At 36.8% G+C, this 22,086-nt stretch overlaps 1 protein-coding gene across 10 annotated transcripts in view; it reads right to left on the bottom strand.

The window, feature by feature from the left end:
• RASAL2 (RAS protein activator like 2) overlaps nucleotides 1-22,086 on the bottom strand; it is a 397,112-nt gene that overhangs the window by 93,034 nt on the left and 281,992 nt on the right. For 9 of the 10 annotated variants that reach the window (XM_070768498.1, XM_070768499.1, XM_070768500.1 and 6 more), the window contains one exon: nucleotides 8,937-9,043. In XM_070768498.1, coding sequence (XP_070624599.1) covers nucleotides 8,937-9,043 — 107 coding nt within the window. Of the gene's footprint in view, nucleotides 1-8,936; nucleotides 9,044-9,835; nucleotides 9,943-22,086 lie in introns of those variants that run through there. The other variant, XM_070768501.1, reaches the window with a different exon arrangement.

Here is a 22,086-nt window from a genome sequence, read left to right as displayed (position 1 = left end):
TGATGAATAATATTATAATAACTTTGTATGGGGAGAGAAGGTTACTAGACTTATCGTGGGGATCATTTCACTGAATGCAAATGTCAAATCACTATGTAGTACACCTGAAAAGAACATATCATTGTACATAAACTAGATTTTAATTTAAAAAATAAATGATAAATTGAAAAATCACAGATGTTTAATATAAAACAAACAAAAACTTTAAAGATCCAGTAGAATGGTACTGGCATTGGTTATAAAATTAAATGGTCTGATGGTAGGAAGGCACCTCAGGGATACTATTGTTACCAGCACTGCTTGAACCTTGTTGACTACAGGTATAGCTAAGAGGGGTGAAAATATCTTTATGTACAGCTAACCCTAGTAAATTGAGAAGTTAGCAAGGTTCCCTTCACATATTTCTAACTTTCTAACATCTTTGAAAGGAGAAATCATCTGCTATCAGTTATACTTAGTGGCTAACTACATGCTCCCCTAACTGGGTAATGGCCCTTCAAAACATTTATCTCTAGTTGTGATATGAAAAGTTAAGCCTCTTGTTGTTGTTTAGGTGCTAAGTCATGTCCGACTCTTTAGCAACCCCGTGGGTCATAGCCTGCCGGGCTCTTTCTGTCCATGGGATTTCCCAGGCAAGAATACTGGAGTGGGTTGCCATTTCTTTCTCCAGGAGATCTTCCCTACTCAGGGACAGAACCTGTGTCTCCTGCATTGGCAGGCAGGTTCTTTACCACTGAGCCACCAGGGAAGCCCAGTTACACCTCTACTTCCCATTGAAACAGAAGAAAAATATCTTGGCTTTGAGGAGACGGCTTTATAGTAGTACACTATCCATAAGAATGAAGTATAATTGAGTTAATCCCACCCTCTTATCTTAAACAGCCATCTTTTCCTGTGCAAAATAAGTTGAAATCTCCACTAGTTAGCACCACTGCAAACCTATTTCTAGGAATAAGCATAGAATGAGGAAGGTTTCCCTCATTCTTCGATTCTTTCAAGTTTAGGCTCTTGGCAATATTCTCAGCCATTTCTGCTCCGTTTTCCTCCAGGTATTTGCTATTTGCTCTCTAGCCTCCTTAAGGGGTCATATCTAACCTTAACCCTTTTTTCCCTCCTATTTTTATATCCTAGGATAGTTATCATTAAAAGATTTAAAAATCATAGCTGTCCTGGTTACAAAACGATTTGAAGGTATACTTAATATTTACTATCGTCAGACTATAATTTTTCTTTTCTGACATCCCTATATTTATTACATTATTTTTACCTGTGGTAGTAATATTTTGATAGACATATATTATCAATATATATTCATACATATATGAACAAAAAGGTATCACTGCAGGATGATCCTGGATTTTAGATTCATGTAGATGGTCAGGAAAGAGAAGGAAGAAAGATTAATAAAGAATCTTTAAGCAGCAGAGGAAAGAATTTTAAGTTTCCTGGAATACAACAGCAATGAGAACACAAAAACTGAAATAGTATTGTAGCTCCGAGGCCATGAATTCAAATTGAATGTTTTACCGCTAAAACTGAGCTGCTTAGGCTGATCAGAGGTTACTCTGCCACAATAAAACACGCATTTTGCAAAATGAGACTGGTCATCTGGACTGATTGTGGTAAACACTTACAAGGGCAACTAGTACACAACACAACTTGCCTGTGAGTGACAGCTGGCCACTGCAGGACTATCACTGCTGGTTTTTAATGGTTGGCTTGAAGGTATAGGAGGAGGCACGGGTGTTCACAGGGAGTACACTGACCAAGATGGGATCCTAATACCTTAACCAATCATTTAGGCAAATAGTTCTCAAGCTTGGATTCACGTCAGAATCACCCGGACAGGTTTTCAAAAATACAGAAGACTAGGTTCGGGTCCACAGAGTGTCATTTAACTGGTCTGAGGTGGAGCTCTGGCAGTAGTATTTTTTGAAGTTGCTTAGATGATTTGTTTAGACAATGAACACTTTCTGGTCTTTATTAAGTGGGCATGAAGCTTTCTCTCTCTCTGTTTAACTTGGAAAAGCAAAGACCTGATTGAGTATTCTGTTCAAAACAATGGCTAATACTGAGTCTGATAATCACACAATATTTAAAAGATGTAACATTTCTTTTTTTTTTATTTCCTACAAGAATATAGCTTAGTCTACATGTATTCCTCTAAAGCTTTACTTTCTTCTAAAAACTAGGCGAAGCTTTTATCTTTTGACAGTCTTTTGTATCTGGTATATCTGACTGGGACTGCTCAGGTGTCACTGTGACAAGAGCACAAGGAGGGTTACGCAGGAATAGTCGGCTACTCCTGTAGTTCAACTGTGCTTTCTGGCTGTCTTGGCATATATTTTAGTGCCTGAATTCTTTCAGAGCCAAGCTCAAAGCTAATACAAATGAAGCAGCTGCAACTGCATTGTGTTACATTCATAGGGAAGGCCAGCTCAGACCATTGTGTTATGGAAATGAGAACACTGAGCGGGCACCTGGCCCTGAACACAGCCGCTTTCTTTTAGCCAAAGCTAAATTGATGGCATCCTCTAAGGAGAAGTGATACAGAAATCATAAATATCAATAGTCACTTTATAAATAGAATATTAAAGAAAGCAGCCTGTTCCAAAAACTCAGGCAATGTGAAACAAATACATACAATTACAAGACGTTAGCTTATTCCCTTTCTGAGTTAAATTTAAGAACCCAGATAACTTTTATTGGTTTACTTATTTCTTCCCAACCAGTCTTGTGATATCATTTAAATGTAGTTTTAACAATATATAAGACATACGATGGATGTTTTATTTAAAGGAAAACATAAATAGGACAAAGGCAAAAAGTCTAGCAGGATGTTAAAGAAAAAATGAAAAATGGGATCTTTAAAAATAGATAAAAACTATTTGAATGACTAAAATTGTTCTTGAAGAATCTAATAGTGAAAACTCAGATCTGCAAAAACATTGTGAACTTATACATATGTATGATACCTAAATGGCTCAAAGAAATATCCACAGAGATAAATCATGAAGTAAAGAATCCTATTTAGTTTCACTTTCCAACAGAAGTAGGAACAATAAACACTATATAGATAAAATACCACAGCCCTGAATTTTAAATATAAATTAAGATCTCTTTGTTGAAGAGAAAAAAAAAAGTATTTTGCACAGGTGCACTCCTTTAAAATGATCTCTGAGTGGCTATTAAACGCTTTAGTAATCCATTTGACCAGAGACATAGCCTGTAGTATCAAGAGAGTATGTGTGAAACATAATCACTTGACTCAGTTCTTAGATAACTCATATACCTTTTACCCATTTAACAATTAACTTGTTGCTGGGCATTGTGGTAGCTGCAAAGATAAGTAGAAAAGATAATTTATTGTCTAATAAGGGATAGAGACTTATAAACAAATAACTGCAATTGGAATTAAGGTGAAGAGATATGGAATGAGTGTGGAGGAAGAACAGAAAAACTATCCTGCGGTTCAGTTCAGCTCAGTCGCTCAGTTGTGTCCGACTCCTTGTGACCCCATGGACTGCAGCACGCCAGGCTTCCCAGGTCATCACCAACTCCTGGAGTTTACTCAAACTCATGTCCATTGAGTTGGTGATGTCATCCTCTGTCGTCCCCTTCTTCTGCCTTCAATCTTTCCCAGCATCAGGGTCTTTTCAAATGAGTCAGCTCTTCGCATCAGGTGGCCAAAGTACTGGAGTTTCAGCTTCAGCATCAGTCCTTCCAATACTCAGGACTGATTTCCTTTAGGATAGACTGGTTTGATCTCCTTGCAGTGCAAGGGACTCTCAAGAGTCTCCTCCAACACCACAGTTCAGAAGTATCAATTCTTCAGCGCTCATCTTTCTTTATAGAAAACTATGCTGCAGATCTCTGCTTTTCTTATTCCTATGATTAGATAAGCTTCCCTGATAGCTCAGTTGGTAAAGAATCCACTTGCATTGTAGGACACCCCGGTTCGATTCCTGGGTTGGGGAGATCTGCTGGAGAAGGGATAGGCTACCCACTCCAGTATTCTTGGGCTTCCCTTGTGGCTCGGCTGGTAAAGAATCCACCTGCAATGTGGGAGAACCTGGGTTTGATCCCTGGGTTGGGAAGATCCCCTAGAGAAGGGAAAGGCTACCCACTCCAGTACTCTAGCCTGGAGAATTCCATGGACTGTATAGTCCATGGAGTCCCAAAGAGTTGGACATGACAGAGTGACTTTCATTTAGATGATTAGATAAAAGGGCAAATATATTTAAACATTCCCAAAAGCCAAGACTTTGCCTTAAGCTATAGGTTCAGTGGCCATACAAGTTCTCTCTCTTATTTCTTATGTTCTTATATTTAAACTTATTAACTCTGCTGTCTACTACCTGCGTAAAGATGGATTAAACTAAATAAGGAATATATTGATACATGAATATACTAGTTATCCATTTTAAGTTTTAAAAAATATAAATTTGGGGGAATGAGGGTGATACACAAAGGTTTAAAGGGCTCATTGCCATAGTTCTTCCCTGGCTCCCTTCTGCCTTATCTGGCAGTAGTCAGCACAATACAAGCAATCCTTACCCTCTGGCTTCTGAGGATCTCCCTAAGGCTATCCGCTACTCTAGAACTATCAGGGAGTGTCAGCTGAAAGGCAGGGGTGGGTGCTTGACTGGCCTTCTATCGAATGATAGCCCCAACTCACCTATCCCCCTGAGTTGAGACAGTGGTAGCAAGATGAGTGTGAGTCAAGTAATTTACCAAATCGTCACAGTATTTACATAACTTGGTTCAGCTTTTGAACCAAGACAAATATTTCAATTAAACCAAGCTTTAATGCTTTAATGGCCAGTAAAATTTCATTAAGTTTGACAAACAAACCCACTCACAGTCTTGCCCCAACCTACCTCTTCACCTTCTAGCTTGCCATTTTTGCCTACATGATTTCCAAGTCTTGCTTCAGTGAAACTTTTCTATATTCCCTGGGAGCGAGAGTCACCTTATGAAGTGCATCTTTCCAAAATGCTATTCCCCCAGCCTGGAATACTATCCTTCCCCTGTCAACTATTTTCATTCAGCCTTTGAAATGCAGCTGAAATACTGGCTCCTTGACAAAGTTTCGGCTTACATAGTGAACTGTTAAAAACCTGTGCTATGATGCTCAACTACCTCCTTACAGATTTGGTTATTTTTCTGTCTCTTGCTATAGACTATAAGTTCTCTTGAATGGAAATTCTGTTTTGTTCATTTCTGTTTCCCCAGTACCAAGTAGTGTGCCAAGAAAGTATCAATAATTTCATCAATATCAGTTGGTGAATCACCAATACTTTGCCCAAAGTAAGCATTCAAGAAGTGTGCCAGTGTCAACAATTTCCATCAAGACTTGTTAAAAACCTATTTCATCTGCCTTCAGTTCAGTTCAGTCATTCAGTTGTGTCCGACTTGGCGACCCCATGGACTGCAGCATGACAAGCCTCCCTGTCCATCACCAACTCCTGGAGCTTGCTCAAACTCATGTCCGTCAAATCAGTGATGCCATCTAGCCATCTCATCCTGTCGTCCACTTCTCCTCCTGTCTTCAATCTTTCCGAGCATCAGGTTATTTTCCAATGAGTCAGTTCTTCACATCAGGTGGCCAAAGTATTGGTGCTTCAGCTTTTATCATAGTCCTTCCAATGAATATTCAGGATTGATTTCCTTTAGGATTGACTGGTTTGATCTCCTTGCTGTCCAAGGGACTCTTAACAGTCTTCTCCAACACCACAGTTCAAAAGCATTATTTCTTTGGTGCTCAGCTTTCTTTACGATCCAAATCTCACATCCAAACACGACTACTGGAAAAACCATTGCTTTGACCAGACCTTTGTCGGTAAAGTAACATCTCTGCTTTTTAATACACTGTCTATGTCTGTCATAGTTTTTCTTTCAAGGAGCAAGTGTCTTTTAATTTCATGGCTGCAGTCACCATCTGCAGTGATTTTGGAGCCCAAGAAAATAAAGTCTGTCCGTTTCCATTGTTTCCCCATCTATTTGCCATGAAGTGATGGGACCAGATGCCGTGATCTTCATTTTTTTAATGTTGAGTTTTAAGCCAGCTTTTTCACTCCCCTCTTTCACTTTCAGATTCTTTACTGTCTGAGCCACAAGGGAAGCCTCACCTTCCCTCAGTAAGCCTAAAAATAGATCTAGGAAGAATAAAGTCCTTTTGGAGAGTCCACTACCAGCTCCTTTTGGGTCCTTCTGATGGTTAATGTACTTGCTGTTCACCATAAAGACACGTGTCAGCAACGACACCAGAATCTTAGAACCACAAGTACATGTGCTTAAATCTCACCCCTACTCCTTCATAAAGTTAATGTGAAAATGATCTTTGAGGTACTATATAAAGTAACAAAGTTAAGTATCTCAAAGTTAGGTTCCTTTTTGTACTGCATTCCCAGAAAGTCTTTTGTGACATTATAAAAAAATTTTGTGTTGTTCTGAAAACTAGATATACTCTTCTGGCAACATTTAAGTGCTGTAAAGTCACATTAGCTATTGGGATCACATGGAGATTTAAAAAATACACCCTCTGTGGAAGTACTGCAGTGTCTCATTTAGCCAGCACATTTTGGTTTCTCTTAAAAGACTATAAATTATTTCTCCAGCATTATCAAGGAGAGAGGAACTTCACAAACCATATTTTTCTGAACAAGGTTCATAAAGTTTCACATATCTTTAAGACTTTAAATATTCTCAATGGATATATATCACACAACATTACACAGTTTTTCACTTTTTAAAAAAAGCCTAGTATAAACAATAAAATTTCACTTTTCCCTGATGATTCAGGACTATTATTATCAGTGTCGATTACTACATTATGCACCACCCATTGTGTAATACGAAGGTACCTTTAAGGACTATTGATAAGTATATAAAGCTATTTGCCTTTATCCTAAATGGATTCAGGTTGTTTTTATGACTCTTTGTTTTCTCGTTTCCTCTGCCTCTTTTTTCTACTCACTGCCTTTTTTTTTTTTAATTAAAAAAAAACTTGTGCCGTTAAAAAAAAAAAGTTGCAATCTCTGTGTTCTGATAGTTATTTTTCTAAATAATTGTCTAGGTGAAGACTTATGAATCACTAAATTTTACTTAAGTGCATGGGTTTTGTGACTGCAATTTGCTATTCAAAGGCCTATTCTTTGCCTCAGAGTTTCTAAATCCATGAGGTGGCCGTGATTGTAAAAAGAGTAACAAAGGAGGGAATTCCCTGGCCGTCCAGTGCTTAGGACTCTCCTGAAGTCCAGCCCTGAGTAAGTGGTCTGTGTGTGTTAGTTCTTCAGTCGTGTCCGACTCTTTGTGACCTCATGGACTGTAGCCCACCATGTGCCTCTGACCATGGGATTTCCTAGCTGAGAATACTGGAGTGGGTTGCCATTCCCTTCTCCAGGTAAGTGGTCTGTATGTGGTGCTAATCTTCATGTATATGCATCACTGGTTTATTACTTTTACTCAAAAATAATTAGTCTTATTATTAAGGTCAACCTTAAATTAGCTGTTAATTTATTGTTTAAATATAAATTAAAACTGTTACTGCTAATTAATTCAAATTTTAAAAACCCAGCCATGACTTCAGATTCAATACAGGAAGTACTTCAATGTTACCACATTGCAGAGGCAAAGTCTTCTTCGGTTACTGATATTATTAAAAAAAAAAAAAAAAGTATTCACTATTCTATTCTAGCACAATGGCATGAAAACTTCAAATTCTAACTCAAACCTTTTCACCAAATTCTGCATATAGATAGATAGTTTCACTATATTTGATTGGTTCATCAGGAAAACAACAAGGGGAAGGGAGAGAAAAGACACTTTTTTCATTCATGAAAACAATTTTAAATATATAATTATGTCTGCTAGAATAAAGAAATTTAATAAAAGGTATAACATCCAGTATTTTATAATTCCTCTCATAATCTTATTGACTATTAATCCAATACTTGCTTGTGATCTTTAAAAATGAGAAGATTTGTAAACATTTGAAAGGTGTCACAGTAATAGTTATCCAGAGACTCTATAAGACTGAGATATAATAAGGAAAAATCTCGCTTCCAGGATTAATGCAAAATAAAACATTCACTTTGGTTAATTTACAGGTAAATGCCAGCTAATACATCTCAAAATACCAGTTCTACCTAAAAGGTCATCCTAACTTTAAAAAATTGTATTGGAATAAAAAACACAATATATTAACTTGGCTGAATTTTTTTTAAATCCTTTTTTTTTCCCCAATAGAAAAGGCTATTTCTACTTTATACTGATTTCTGTTATACCCATAATAATGACCAACTACACAGATGTAAGTCTTACCCAGTTTAAAAACAATTAATTTTAATGATATGATTAGAAAGTAAGCATATTTCTTATTCAGTAAACAAAGAAAATGGATGAACTAAAATCTGGTTACTCCAAGTTATATCAAAGAGGTTGAAACGAGGGCTGCAACTGGTGGTCAGCTGACCTGTTCACTTACAGACTTTCCATCTCAGCCTTCTTTAGTATTCAATACTGACTCTCATTACTGTCTCGTCAGTTTAAAGAATATTTTTAACGGGAATACTTCTTCCAGGGTATTTCTTAAGCACTTACTTGGGTGTCTAAAAGATGGCTTAAGCAAAGCACAGGCCTAGTTTCAGGATTAGAACTCACAGCTGTCTAATTCTCTGATAAATTGCTCTGCAACTTTATGAGTCTTATCGTTCTCTGCTTAGGTTCCATCACTTAAAATAAAATGTATGCCCCATTCTTTAAAGTAAAAAAAAAAAAAGAAAATCCTACCCACACCTTTATAGAATTATGATTGGTTTTAACTAGTAACTTGATAAAGAGATTCTTGAGGAGCAAAATGTTTTGATTTCTTAGCAACTGTCTCTCACTCTAAAAAGAATAAACGTACTCTTTTAAAGAAGAGCAGCACTTACTGGTACTTTGAAGGGTGAGGTATTCGCAGTGTCCATAGAGTTGGGTTTCTCAGATGTAGTGGTCCCTGAGATACTCCGTCTGCGTGGGGACCTTTCTGCTGGCACCTCTGGATGAGAAAAAAGAAACATCGATAAAAATCCAAATTTAGGATCTTTCACTAATCTGTAAAATTGTTGATTTTTTTTCCTCACAAAAAATCAGTTTGCTTTAAAGATACATTATATTCTACATCTAAGATATAATTTGTCTCTTTATCTCTAAACAGATATTATCAAGACATTAAAGAAACTTGGTCACTGTTAAGAATATGCCTTAGTGTGATAGTTTGTATCTTTATCTATGCACATATAAAAAGTAATTTCCTCTGAGTTATGTTTAATATCTCTAAGTTCACTTAGTATTTGCATCTCACAGTATAGGAATCTACTGCTTTATGTCAGCCATATAAGAGTTAACAGAATCCAATTAACTATTTTTTATATTCATATGAACAAATTTAGCCTAGTGTTGAACATGATTTGATGGTGTCTGCACAAAGGTCAAAGTTCAGTTCTGTGCAGATAAGATGATTCACCAGCCTGCAACCAGAAGTCCATGAGAAGACAAAAAGCTGCTGCTAGGATAAAATAACATATATGCTTATGCAGATATAAAAATAGCTCAGCTTCTCCTTGTTCTGGCAGTATGACCTCACTAAGATCTAACTCTGGGATCCTAAATCTGTGCAAACTGACCTAATGCATTTCAGATTTTGAAGATCATGTGGTATTCTCCAATTTAATTACTATATGCTATATTAAGGTTACATTTAAATTTTTTTATAGAGCGATACATATATATGCATATATATATGCACATACACACGCACACACAGATGATAGATATATACATATTATACCTTTATCACAACTGCTTCCCATCTCCACTTCAACTGACAGACATATAGGAATCCAGCTTCTCAGACAACATTAGATAATCTCAACATGGACAAGAAAAAAAAAAAAACACATCCTAAAAAAAGTATTCTGTGTTATCTTCCAGATCTTAAAAAATAAGGAGTAAATCGTGACTCCGGAGACTGACATTTTGATTCCTGCTGTTCTCCCTTTAAAAGATAGATGCAGTTTAAACTTCCATTTCTGGCCTCCTGGCCCCTGGGATCCGTGCTACTTCCACTTAAGAGAAAGCGTTTTTTTCTCTGGCTCCCTCCCTGTGTCTTGCTCTTCCCCCTCCCTCTCTACAGCTTGCAGAGAGCAAGCGAGAAAGCAACACACAGGACTGCAGCTATTCAATCAATCGTTCCGGACTGCACATCCTCATTAGTTCCTTTCAGGCTATTAGCGGACGCCCAACCACTGCCTCCCCTCAGTTACAGCAAATTTCACTGTATTGCACTGATCTACAGAAGAAAAAACATTTCCTGAAATTTATATTCAGCTAGTGCCAAAAGGACACCATTTTACACAGACCCAGTAATGCACACAAATCAATCCCGCCTATGAAAATCCAATTGGGAGTGCTTACTCTATTACTATCTTTGATGCTGGACACTGATTTTCGTTCCATGACTAAACGTTTCTTCACAGTGACATCCTGACCAGTAAGATATAAGCCAAATCACAACAAGCCTAATGACCGAGAGGCTGACAACATAGAGTCTTATATGCCTGCAGTACAAGAAAGTTCCAAGCTATTACTGTGTTTTAAAATAACTTTAAGTCTCTCAACTTCCCCCTAACCATCAGTTAAATGAACCTTAATGTACAAAGCCATTTTCAGAATTAGGCACCCATGAATCCTAGCACATTTCTAAAAAATGGTAGTACAATTAACGGGAATGGCACAAAGCGCTGAATTTAAACAGATCGGTCTGTCAAAGCACACTGAACAAGACCTTCAGACTTCAGGAACATGACTTTAAAGGATGATTATCTAAGTCAGGCAATTCAATCTGAAGGGCAGGCAGGTGGAGACAGGGGCTGGTGAAGGTAGAAGAAAATCTCATCTTCCCTCTGCCCATTACTGATCATTAGAAAGATACATGAGATTGACTATTACAATATAATATATTTCAGTCTCAGAATAACTGATGGAAAAACCAAATTGGGAGGAAAAAAGTCCCATTAGCAAGGATAAAATGATCTAGTGAACAGTTTTCCTTGACTTGCAATGTTCTGGCTGAGGAAAAAAAAGAATTTCCTTACTGTTTTCCAAACATCTAATTTTAGTTTTCAGGCATATGAACTCATTACGTAAATATATTTCAATGCTTTTATCTATCTGGAATTATTTTGGCTAAAATGAGCAACCACATTTCAAACCCTAACAATATGTTCTTTGTTGTACTTTTCTTTACATTCTCTTTCTGTATTACAAAAAAAAAAAAAACAAAACCAAAAACTGAACTCTGATGTAGATTAAAGAATGTCACTGGGTTCAAAAAGGAGAAATTAAATTACTTTTGACGTTTGAACAATTGCCTTTAAAGAGGGAAAAGTAAGGAAACAAAATAAGCTAAATCAACTGGTGATAAGAGGAGGAAGTCTACACTTCTTGACTTTCCCCGCCCCCACCACAACGCAATTTATCTACTGATGCAGAAAAGACACTTCTTGACTTTCCCAGCCCCCACCACAATGCAATTTATCTACTGATGCAGAAAAGGCCTTTGAGTATTAGGTTGTTTAGTGCCCAAAAGATTCGTAACTGTTTCAAAGCTGAGAAAAGAACGTATACCCCCAAAACCAAAGTCCACTTTGGAATAGGGGAGTAGCCTCAGGAAAAGCAGAATTAATAACTTGCTGGATTAGTCACAGGCTGGCCAGCATGCTAAACTGATCTGGCTACCTTCGACTTTAAAGCTCCAATCAGAAAGGAAAGCTGCTACTATGCTCTTAGAGCTACATTTCTGCTGATTTGGATGGAAAATCTATACCAGTTCCAGTAGGCCAAAATTAGACAGCTCTCTACCCTACCTGCCTCATGCTACATACGACTGCATTATTTTTTCCCTGCTGTAAAAAATGAATATTCACTTCATAGTCACAATATTTAATTACAGTCATGTTTAAAATATGCTCACTCTCTTAAGACAAGAGGCATATGATATTGTTTCTGTGGATAAAGGACTAAAACTAATTTGTTCATGTTCTCACCCTCTAAAAATAATGTTTTTCATCTTTAAATTAAAAGGTAAAAAAAAAAGTTATAAAAAGCCACTTAAGTTTTAAATATATCTCTTCATTTCTTTTGCCATTGGGTATGAACTGAGGTGAGGTGACAACTTATAATAACGAGAGGTAGCCTCCACTACGGCTCCACATAAGATGATGTACTGAACAAAGAGAATACTTGGGTGCTCTTTTTACCACCTTTACTAACCATCTGTGTGATTATGTGTAAAGCCATTTCAACCTTTCCTGCTCTGGTCTGCATTAATAAGCTGGGTTATTCAGACTAACCAGAGATGAAGACAAGATGAATGAGTTTATCTGCTTTGACACAAAATTAGCTTTTTGAAAGAATGGGGCTCTCTAAATCCAAAATATATTATTGAAATGTCATTTCCTCAAAATACACATTTTCTTCTATGTCAACGTGCTTTCTTTTGAAAAGCGTGGTAAAATAATTGACAACTGGATAATTATAAGGACAAAGGCCCTTTTGGTGGAAGATGTGCCTATTCAACAAACAGAACTCAACCCTGTCTTTCAGACCTAACAGTGTGTTCATGGCCTTCAGTTTACTTATAATGAAGCCAATGTAGCAGATGGTGTTTCAGGGAGGGAAAAAGGAGGACAGAGAAAAGGAGATGAAGAAGTACAGTAATTTCACTACAGTAACCATAGTGAATAGGTAGAGGCGCTGAGAACTGATGCTTTTGAACTGTGGTGTTGGAGAAGACTCTTGAGAATCCCTTGCACTGCAGGGATCAAACCAGTCAACCTAAAGGCAATGAGTCCTGAATACTCATTGGAAGGACTGATCCTGAAGCTGAAGCTCCAATGCTTTGGCCACCTGATGCAAATAATCAACTCCTTAGAAAAGACCCTAATGCTGGGAAAGACAGAAGGCAGGAGGAGAAGGGACGACAGAGGATGAGATGGTTGGATGGCATCATGGACTCGATAGGCATGAGTTTGAGTAAGCACTGGGAGTTGTTGATAGACAGGGAAGCCTAGTGTGCTGCAGTCCATGAGGTTGCAAAGAGTCGGACACAACTGAGTAACTGAACTGAGAGGCACTGAGAAGGTGAGTGAAAGCCAGTACTTAAGGAATTGAGGAGGTCAGCCTAGTAGATTTATCAGGGAGGGCCACTGAAGACAGGGAGGCCAATACAAAGCTTCTAGAGTAAAATGCAGCTGGGAAGCCAGTGGGGCTGCAGTCAGGAAGTGGGGATAAATAATAGCAGAAAGACTAAGAGGAATTAGGGCAGGCATGTTCAGATCATGCGGGCTTTGTAGGCCTACACATAAGGACTTAGCTTTTTCCTCTGAAAGAAAAACCACCTGGTGAAATGCACCTCATCCAGATTTACAAGTCACACAAAAATACTATGGAGTACACTGAACCAGACAGTTAAAAATGGTTAAAACAGTATGCTTTATGTTATCTGACTTTTACCACAGTAAAGAAAATTTTTAAATAAAGAAATACTATGGAGATATACTTCCTGGGACTGTCTTAAATTTTTTTAAAGGATTTTGAATAGTGAATGTGTTTGAAATGATCCTACAATATTATTACGTTCAGAAAGAGATTAAGGGCAATGCTTGTATGAACTGAGGGTTAGGTTCCAAAGGCCTGTGCAAATACCTTAACTGAGAACAAGTATCTGTTATGTAATGTCATTGCGATCAAATATAAGTATCAACTATACTTACTTTTTGTTCAGTCACATTTAACTAAATTTCATACACCATCATGTCATACATACATATACTTAACAATAACTACCCAGCTAAAAATGTCACAAATTCTGATAATGTCTACCACTTAGAATTAGCTACCTTTTTTTTTTAAGTGGAGGAGATGATTCAAAAATACATTTTTAGGAGGAAAAGATGTACTTCAAAATTATAAGCACCTCTTTTATTAATAATTTGTCTAAGGAAGAAAAATTTTTATGGTAATTTGAGCTACTATTAAATGTTTATAATGTGCTAACCACTGTGCCTAGTATCTCTATTAGTTCTTGGGGCAGTAGTAGCCAATTTTTTACTGAGGTAGTAGCCAATTTATTATTCTCTTAGATGAAGGTGGAGGCAAAATTTAAAAAAAGATAATAACCTTACCAATATGAAAGTAATTTCAGAAAATTCAAAACAAATGATAAACAGAATGAATAAAGATATTTATAAAGTTTTAATTTGGTGGATAATGATGTAAGGAACCAAAATATCCTTCTCACAGCAAAATTCTCTAGTTATGACAGACCAGAAAATATTACATATTCACAGATGCAGTCAGCTGGCATATATAAATACTTTACTAAATACTTCACATTAACAGCAACCCAAGCCAATTTCTAGTAGTTTTGTATACAGAATTATAAAACATGAATGAATGTGAATGCTCTGTCAATTTTAATTACTCACATGTCCCATTAATATTTTTGACATTATATTTAGTAAGCAAGTATTCTAATATCATTGTCAAAAAGGAATTCTTTAATTCACTTCAAAAACTTTTAAAAAAAGCAACCTCTCAACAAATCATGATAGAAAATTAAATACACACCAAAATGTGTTTCTTCACCCATTTAAGTCACTGGAATTTCAATGTATATAATGTTACTGTGAATGAATCCACTTCACTATCATCATAAATGATGACAACAATAAATAGGATGTGATAAGTCCATGGTTCAAATTATTAATGAATGAGTTAAGCAAACAACTCATTTCTCCATGCTGTGAATTCTAAATTAGGAGAATTCTTCTTCCACAGGAGGCACAGAAGACACTTAAGGAACAGAAAAGGAAGGAAGGAACAATATTGGGAAATGGGCTTGTACCTCTTTAGTAAGAGGGTCTTTAATAACAAATGGCAAGTGTGAAAGAAAAAAAGGCTTCATGACATTTCATACTTTTTGCTGGAGGATTCCTTAAAGGTAATGGGAGCTTAAAGATGCAGGCAGAGAACAATTTTATAAAGGAAAAGTGACAAGAGCAAAGAGGAGAAAATTACACTCTGCATTTATATAGCTGCTAACACCATAGCACCTGGGTGTTTTATAGACTTCACCACTTGATTTTCAGCAGGACATTTCCCTGCCCTATCCCATCTCTACTGCTGTAAAGCCAAAGCACCGACAGTCACTACCATCCAGCTGCTCTGAAATACAAATCCCCAGAGCCACTTTAATTCATCCGATTTGTATCATTTAGACTGCAGTACTTCACTCAGGCAAGCAGTCCTTTCAAGTTTGCACGCCCTCGACACATTTCAATACGTACAAATTGGTGCTAGGTACAGAAACGTAGTGAATTCTCAGAAAGGAAAGCCATCCGGTCTCTCCCACCTTTTCTTCACCTCAACAAATTTATCCTTTATTATTATTACTTCTAAAAATTCTTCTTGTTAATATAGTAGGAGAGCAGATATCCCTCTGGTCACGCAATCTGAACACCCACAAGTGTATCGTTTCTTTAACTTAGGGTTTCACATGATGATAATGGATGAGATGATAGAGAACAATTTTTACTGTCAACCAAAAAGACTAAGAAAACAGTTTAGGGATATTTATATGGTTATCTGGGATTCGCTGGTGGCTCAGACAGTAAAGCATCTGCCCACAATGCGGGAGACCCAGGTTCGATCCCTGGGTTGGGAAGATCCCCTGGAGAAGGAAATGGCAGCCCACTCCAGTACTCTTGCCTAGAAAATTCCATGGATGGAGGAGCCTGGTGGGCTACAGTCCATGGGGTCGAAAAGAGTTGGACACGACTGAGCGACTTCACTTTCACTTTCATATGGTTATCTTGGGCTTCCCTGGTGGCTCAGATGGTAAAGAAACCGCCTGCAATGAAGGAGACCTGGGTTCGATCCCCAGATTGGGAAAAGCCACTGGAGGAGGGCATGGCAACCCACTCCAGTATTCTTGCCCGGAGAATCCCCATGGACAGAGAGGAGCCTGGAGGGCTACAGTCCATGGGGCTGCAGAGTCGAACACAACTGAGTGGCTAAGCACAGCACATATGGTTATCTTAAGTTTCAAATACAAAGCATATCTCTGGTACTTAGTGATAACAACTAGGGATCTTAGTAGTAGTAATAAAAGTATAACAAGGATAACTGCAACACCAAACTATCATTTTTATTCCTTATTACATGCTAAGTATTTTATGTTAATTTTCTCTTTAATCCTCACAAATCTCTGGAATTGGAATTATGCCCCCATTTCACAGATGGAAAAGGAAGGAGATGATCTATTACTCCACTCAGTTTGCAGGGCTGGTAAAGGCAGAATCAGGATTAGAACCCATGCAGTCTGGATCCAGAGGCTATACTTTTAATTACCATGCATGCTATCCATTCCCCTTGTGTTTTGTATCGTGGACTGTAATGAATAAAAAGTAAGATAAACAATCATGGAAACTCCAGTTTTTCTCATTTCCTCTTAAAAATAACTCAAAGAACTCTAACAAGTGTACATGGTTCTTCATATTTTATTTTTTTTGGTTCTTCATATTTTAAAGAGAATTAAATCATACTCTTTGGTGGATAATTTACTGCAAACGAAACCCCATCAAAGGAAACTCTCAATCCTGGAATGCTGATGCCAATAAGAACATTCTAATGAAGAAACAAAGAGGGGTGAGGCAATGGGGTAAAGGAGAAAAGTTAACTTGCTTAATGAAATGGTAAAAAAAACGAACAAAAAAGGAATTAAGCTATAAAGAATTTCTACTACTGATTCTTTGAATTAAAAAGTAGAAAAAAAGCCCTCCAAAAAATAAACTGCCCTTAAGGGGATGGATGAATAAGCAGAGCACAGAGTTTTTAGGGTAGTGAAAATATTATGTATGGTACTGTAAGGTAAGGTACATGTCATTATCTGTCCAAACCCACAAAATATACAACATTTAGAAACAATCCTAATGTAAACCATGTATTTTGGGTGATTATGATGTTAGTGTAGGTTCAGCAGCTGTAACAAATGTACCACTCTGGTGGAGGATACTGATAAGGGGGAGACTATGCATTTGTGGGGACAAGGGGACACAGGAAAAAAATCTGTAATTTTCTCTTAATTTTGCTGTGAACCTAAAACTCCTCTAAAAGAACAGTCTTCAAAAAAAGAAAAGAAAACCCATCCATCTGTCCACTTAAAGTAATTTTCAGCACACTTAAGTGGAAAGGTAACTACTTAGGTGAATTCTATAGACAAACATTGATAAAAAGCTTAAAACTTTAGGTTTAGAATGAACAGTCTCCAAATAACTAGAAAGCACTGTTAAGCATAAAACAACTGTTTTGAACATTTCAATCTAATTATTTATAGTGAAGTGAAAGTGAAATCGCTCCGTTGTGTCCAGCTCTTTGCGACCCCATGGACTCTAGCCTACCAGGCTTTTCCGTCCATGGGATTTTCCAAGCAAGGGTACTGGAGTGGGTTGCCATTTCCTTCTCCAGGGGATCTTCCCAACCCAGGAATCGAACCTGGGTCTCCTGCATTGCAGACAGACGCTTTACCCTCTGAGCCATTTCCTTAATTTCATAGCTTTGCTTTGGTGAATAATATTTTGTCTTCCATTCTGGAAGACAATATGTCTTCTAATTTATGGAGATATTCTCAGACTTTACCTAAACTTTTCCTATAACTGACTTAATAATGTGTTCTCTTTATTAGTATGTTTCAAATATAATTCTGGATAAATCTGATTTATTCATACCATGATTTCAGTGTTCATCTCTAAAAATCTTTTGTAAAAAGATCTGATTCTTGATTATGTCAGGGTCCTTTAAGACTAATTTGGGTTTTATTCCCCAACAGACATTAACAGAAAGCACTGAAAGTACTGAAAAAATAAAAATATATCAACCTCTAACATAAAGATGAGAAATTAATCATCTACTGAGGACCAAATATGCATGAGGTGCTATACAAAATACAAAAATCTCTATAGTGAAAGTAACAGAAAAGGGAGAAACCTATTATCTATAATTCTATAATGTTGATTGGTATACTTCAGCCACCAAACACGGTCAAGTCTCTCTTCGAATGTTGGCTTCATTTTGTTCTCTGTATTTCCACTACCATGTATCACTCTAGTGCAGGACTTTTTATTTTCTCATTGTAGATAATGGCCAGACCCTCCTAACTAATCTCATTGACTCCTGTCTCTCTGCTTAAAGCTATCCTGATCACCATTACCAGATTAAGCTCTCTAAAACATTACTTTCTTGATAAAATTACCTTCCCAGAAATCTTACAGATAGACAATCACACATCGAAAAAAAAATATCACCTAGCTCCTACCTTACGTACTCTTTCCTGCCAACACTTTGCAACAAATTGCCTTGGTCAGATGATCTCTGATCTTAAACAGGCCATATTAATTTCTCTGTGTCTGTCTTTGTTAATGGTGTTCACTTATCTGCCAAATCTAAGGTAACCTTCAATACCAATTTCAATTCATCTGCTTCCATAAAGCCAGGCCTAATTACTCACATTTCTTTGATTTCCAAGTAATATATTTGTGTAAGTTCCCACTACTTGATTATATGTTCTCTAGTTTGGGGTATCAAACTACCTAAATTTAGGTATTTGAACAATGGCAATTCTGTCTAAATTTTCAAAGGAAATAAATTTTAATAAATAGAACTCTCTCAATTTTAAGTATTTCTCCCACAATGTTTCCATAAACTGTTTGCATCCACTCTTTTCTTGCATGGAACACTGAAATAGAAGATATATGGTAACAAATAAATTTTAACTAAACAACTAAAAAATAGTTCAGCATAGTCTCTTGATTTTTTCTCCTTTAATAAACACACGTGATCTCACAGAATTGCCAATTTTTTTGTGTGTTAAAATGATAAAATAGCAATTTCATATGGTTCAACTTAATTCATAATAAAAATGTTAATAAATTTTCTATTTATTTCTAATTCACATATGGCATTAAAGCATACACACCAGTCCAGTACTCTTGCCTGGAAAATCCCATGGGCGGAGGAGCCTGGTGGGTTGCAGTCCATGGGGTCACAAAGAATCAGACACGACTGTGCAACTTCACTTTCACTTTTCACTTTCACTCATTGGAGAAGGAAATGGCAACCCACTCCAGTGTTCTTGCCTGGAGAATCCCAGGGACGGGAGAGCCTGGTGGGCTGCCGTCTCTGGGGTCGCACAGAGTCGGACACGACTGAAGTGACTTAGCAGCAGCAGTCAAGTTTAAGAATTACTCTCATTTTATGTCTATTAGCTTAAGTCTTACACTATAATTGAGATTTTGGTAAAGAAACTTCATGGGAGATTAAGTTTTTCCTTCTATGCATCATTCTACTTAAAAATTCACAAATTTTCAGGTTGTAGAAGCACACTTAAACATAAATTAATCAGTTTAAGTCTTGATGAAAGTGAAGTCACTCAGTCGTGTCTGACTCTTTGCAACCCCATGGACTGTAGCCTATCAGGCTCCTCTGTCCATGGGATTTTCCAGGCAAGAGTACTGGAGTGGATTGCCACTGCCTTCTCCAGGGGATCTTCCCGACCCAGGGATCGAACCTGGGTCTCCCGCATTGCAGGCAGACGCTTTACCATCTGAGCCACCAGGGAAGCCTGCTTTCTTGGGATATCTGCTCAGCTTGATTTCCTCTAGTTTTTTATTTACATACCCATAAAAGAAAAATTTTTAAAGAACTTCTTCCCCCTCCCCTTTTCTAAGGATATCCCCTCAACAAAGGATGTAATACTTAAAAACTCTAAGGTAACCATGACCACCTATGGGCTCAATATGAATTCAATTTCCATGCTTAGATTTCAGCATGGTTCTTAGCATTTTTTTTTAATTTAGATACTAAAATGTCCATTTATTCATTTGCAATAAAAAACTGAACTATCACTGATTGTAAATACTAATACAAGTGTGATCCAGCGTTTTATTCTTTTTCAGAAGTCAAGCTATATGAGAAATCAAACCACAATCAGTGGTACATTTTAAACTACTGATTCAATTTCTTTAATGATTGTAAGTAGCAGAACTACTTACATTTTTTATTCCTACTGTAGTCAATTTTAATAAATTATATCTTTCTTTAAAATGTTCATTTTCTCTCATTTTTTTTCAAATATATTAGCATAAAGTTGTTCATGATAGTCTGTTAGGTCTCTGATTTTTGTAACTATGTTCTTTTTCCCATTTTTAAGATTGTTTACTTGTGCTTTCTCTTTCATCTTGATCAAATCTTGACAGTTGTATTTTCATTGGACTTCTTTAAGAAACAAATTTTAGCTTTATTGATTCTGTTTATTTCTGCCTTCTGTTCTATTATCATCTGCTGTCATTTTCATTATTTCTTTCCTTTAACTTTCTTTTGGTCTATCCTTTTTTTTCTACCTTGTTGAATTTATTGAATGCTCAGCTGGCCCACTTAATTTTATTCTTTTTGATATAAAAGATTAGGGCTATAAGTTTCACTTAATAACTATTTTAGCAATATTTTATAAGTTTTGATATGTACGATTTTTAGGATGTTCAGTTCTATTTCCATTGTTATTTTTTTTGAATTTTTAACTTTAAAACTTTCAACCTTAAAAGTTTTCAAAAAGAAAAGTTTTAAGAGTAAATTTTTTTGGTACTAATTTTTGACTTAGTTCATCTATGATCAAGAGAATATGTTTGTATGATATAAAGAATTTGATTTGTTGAGATTTATTTATGTCTTAATCTATTGTTGGTTTTCATAAAGATTCCACATATACTTCAGAAGACTACATAATTGTTGGACTTCAGAATTCTATTGTGTCCATTAACTGAAGCTCACTGTGTTTTTTTTGTATCTTCTATACCTTCAACTCTCTGTCCATGGGAAAGACTAAAGGCAGGAGGAGAAGGGGCCGACTGAGGATGAGGATGGCATCACCAACTCGATGGACATGAGTTTGAGCAAGCTTTGGGAGTTGGTAATGGACAGGGAAGCCTGGCGTGCAGCAGTCCATGGGGTGGCAGAGTTGGAAACAACTGAGAGACTAAACTGAATACCCTTAATAATTTTTGTAGATAGGGTCACAGATTTATCAATTTCTCCGTATACTTCTGTCAATTTTTGCCTTATAAATTTAAGGCTTTGTTTTTAAGTGCATATAAAACTGTTACAACTTTCTAGTGATTTTTATATTTTGTCACTACTATAGGGATCTCCTTTATTTCTAGCAACATTTTTTGACATAAAGATCCATCTGATTTCATTTTCATGGCTACGGTAGCTCTCTTTTAATCAGTATTTGCCTGGTATATCGTCTCCCAAAACTTTTACTTTTATGGAAGTTTTTTTTGTTATTTTTTGAGAAAATTATTTTTTTTTAATTTATTTTTTTGAAGTATAGTTGATTTATGTGTGTGCGCACACTTAGTTGCTTGGTTATGTCCGACTCTGTGACCTCATGGACTGTAGTCTGCCAGCCAGGTACCTCCAGTCCATGGGGATTCTCCAGGCAAGAACACTGGACTGGGTTGCCATGCCCTCCTCCAGGGGATCTTCCAACCTGAACTCAGGTCTCCCGCATTACAGGCAGATTCTTTACTGTTTGAGCCACCAGGGAAGCCCAAGAATACTGGAGTGGGTAGCCTATTCCTTCTCCAGGGTACCTTCCTGACCCAGAAATCAAACCAGGGTCTCCTGCATTGCAGGCATATTCTTTACCAGCTGACCAGGAAAGCCCATAGTTGATTTATAATATCACGTAAATTTAGGGTGTATAGCACATGATTCAGTCATACATATACATATATATCCTCTTTTTTAGATTACTTACCCTTAAAGGTTATTACATGGGTCCTTGTTGGTTATGTATTTCATATACAGTAGTGTGCATATGTTAATCCTAACCTTCTACTTTATACCTTTCACCACCACCACCAAACTTTTGCTTTAACCTTCCTAGGTTCTTAGGTCTCTATTTTTTTTTTTTTTTGGCTG

Source organism: Bos indicus, chromosome 16, assembly GCF_029378745.1.
Source record: "Bos indicus isolate NIAB-ARS_2022 breed Sahiwal x Tharparkar chromosome 16, NIAB-ARS_B.indTharparkar_mat_pri_1.0, whole genome shotgun sequence".
NCBI lineage: Eukaryota > Metazoa > Chordata > Mammalia > Artiodactyla > Bovidae > Bos > Bos indicus.
This window is presented reverse-complemented; position numbering and strand designations above follow the sequence as displayed.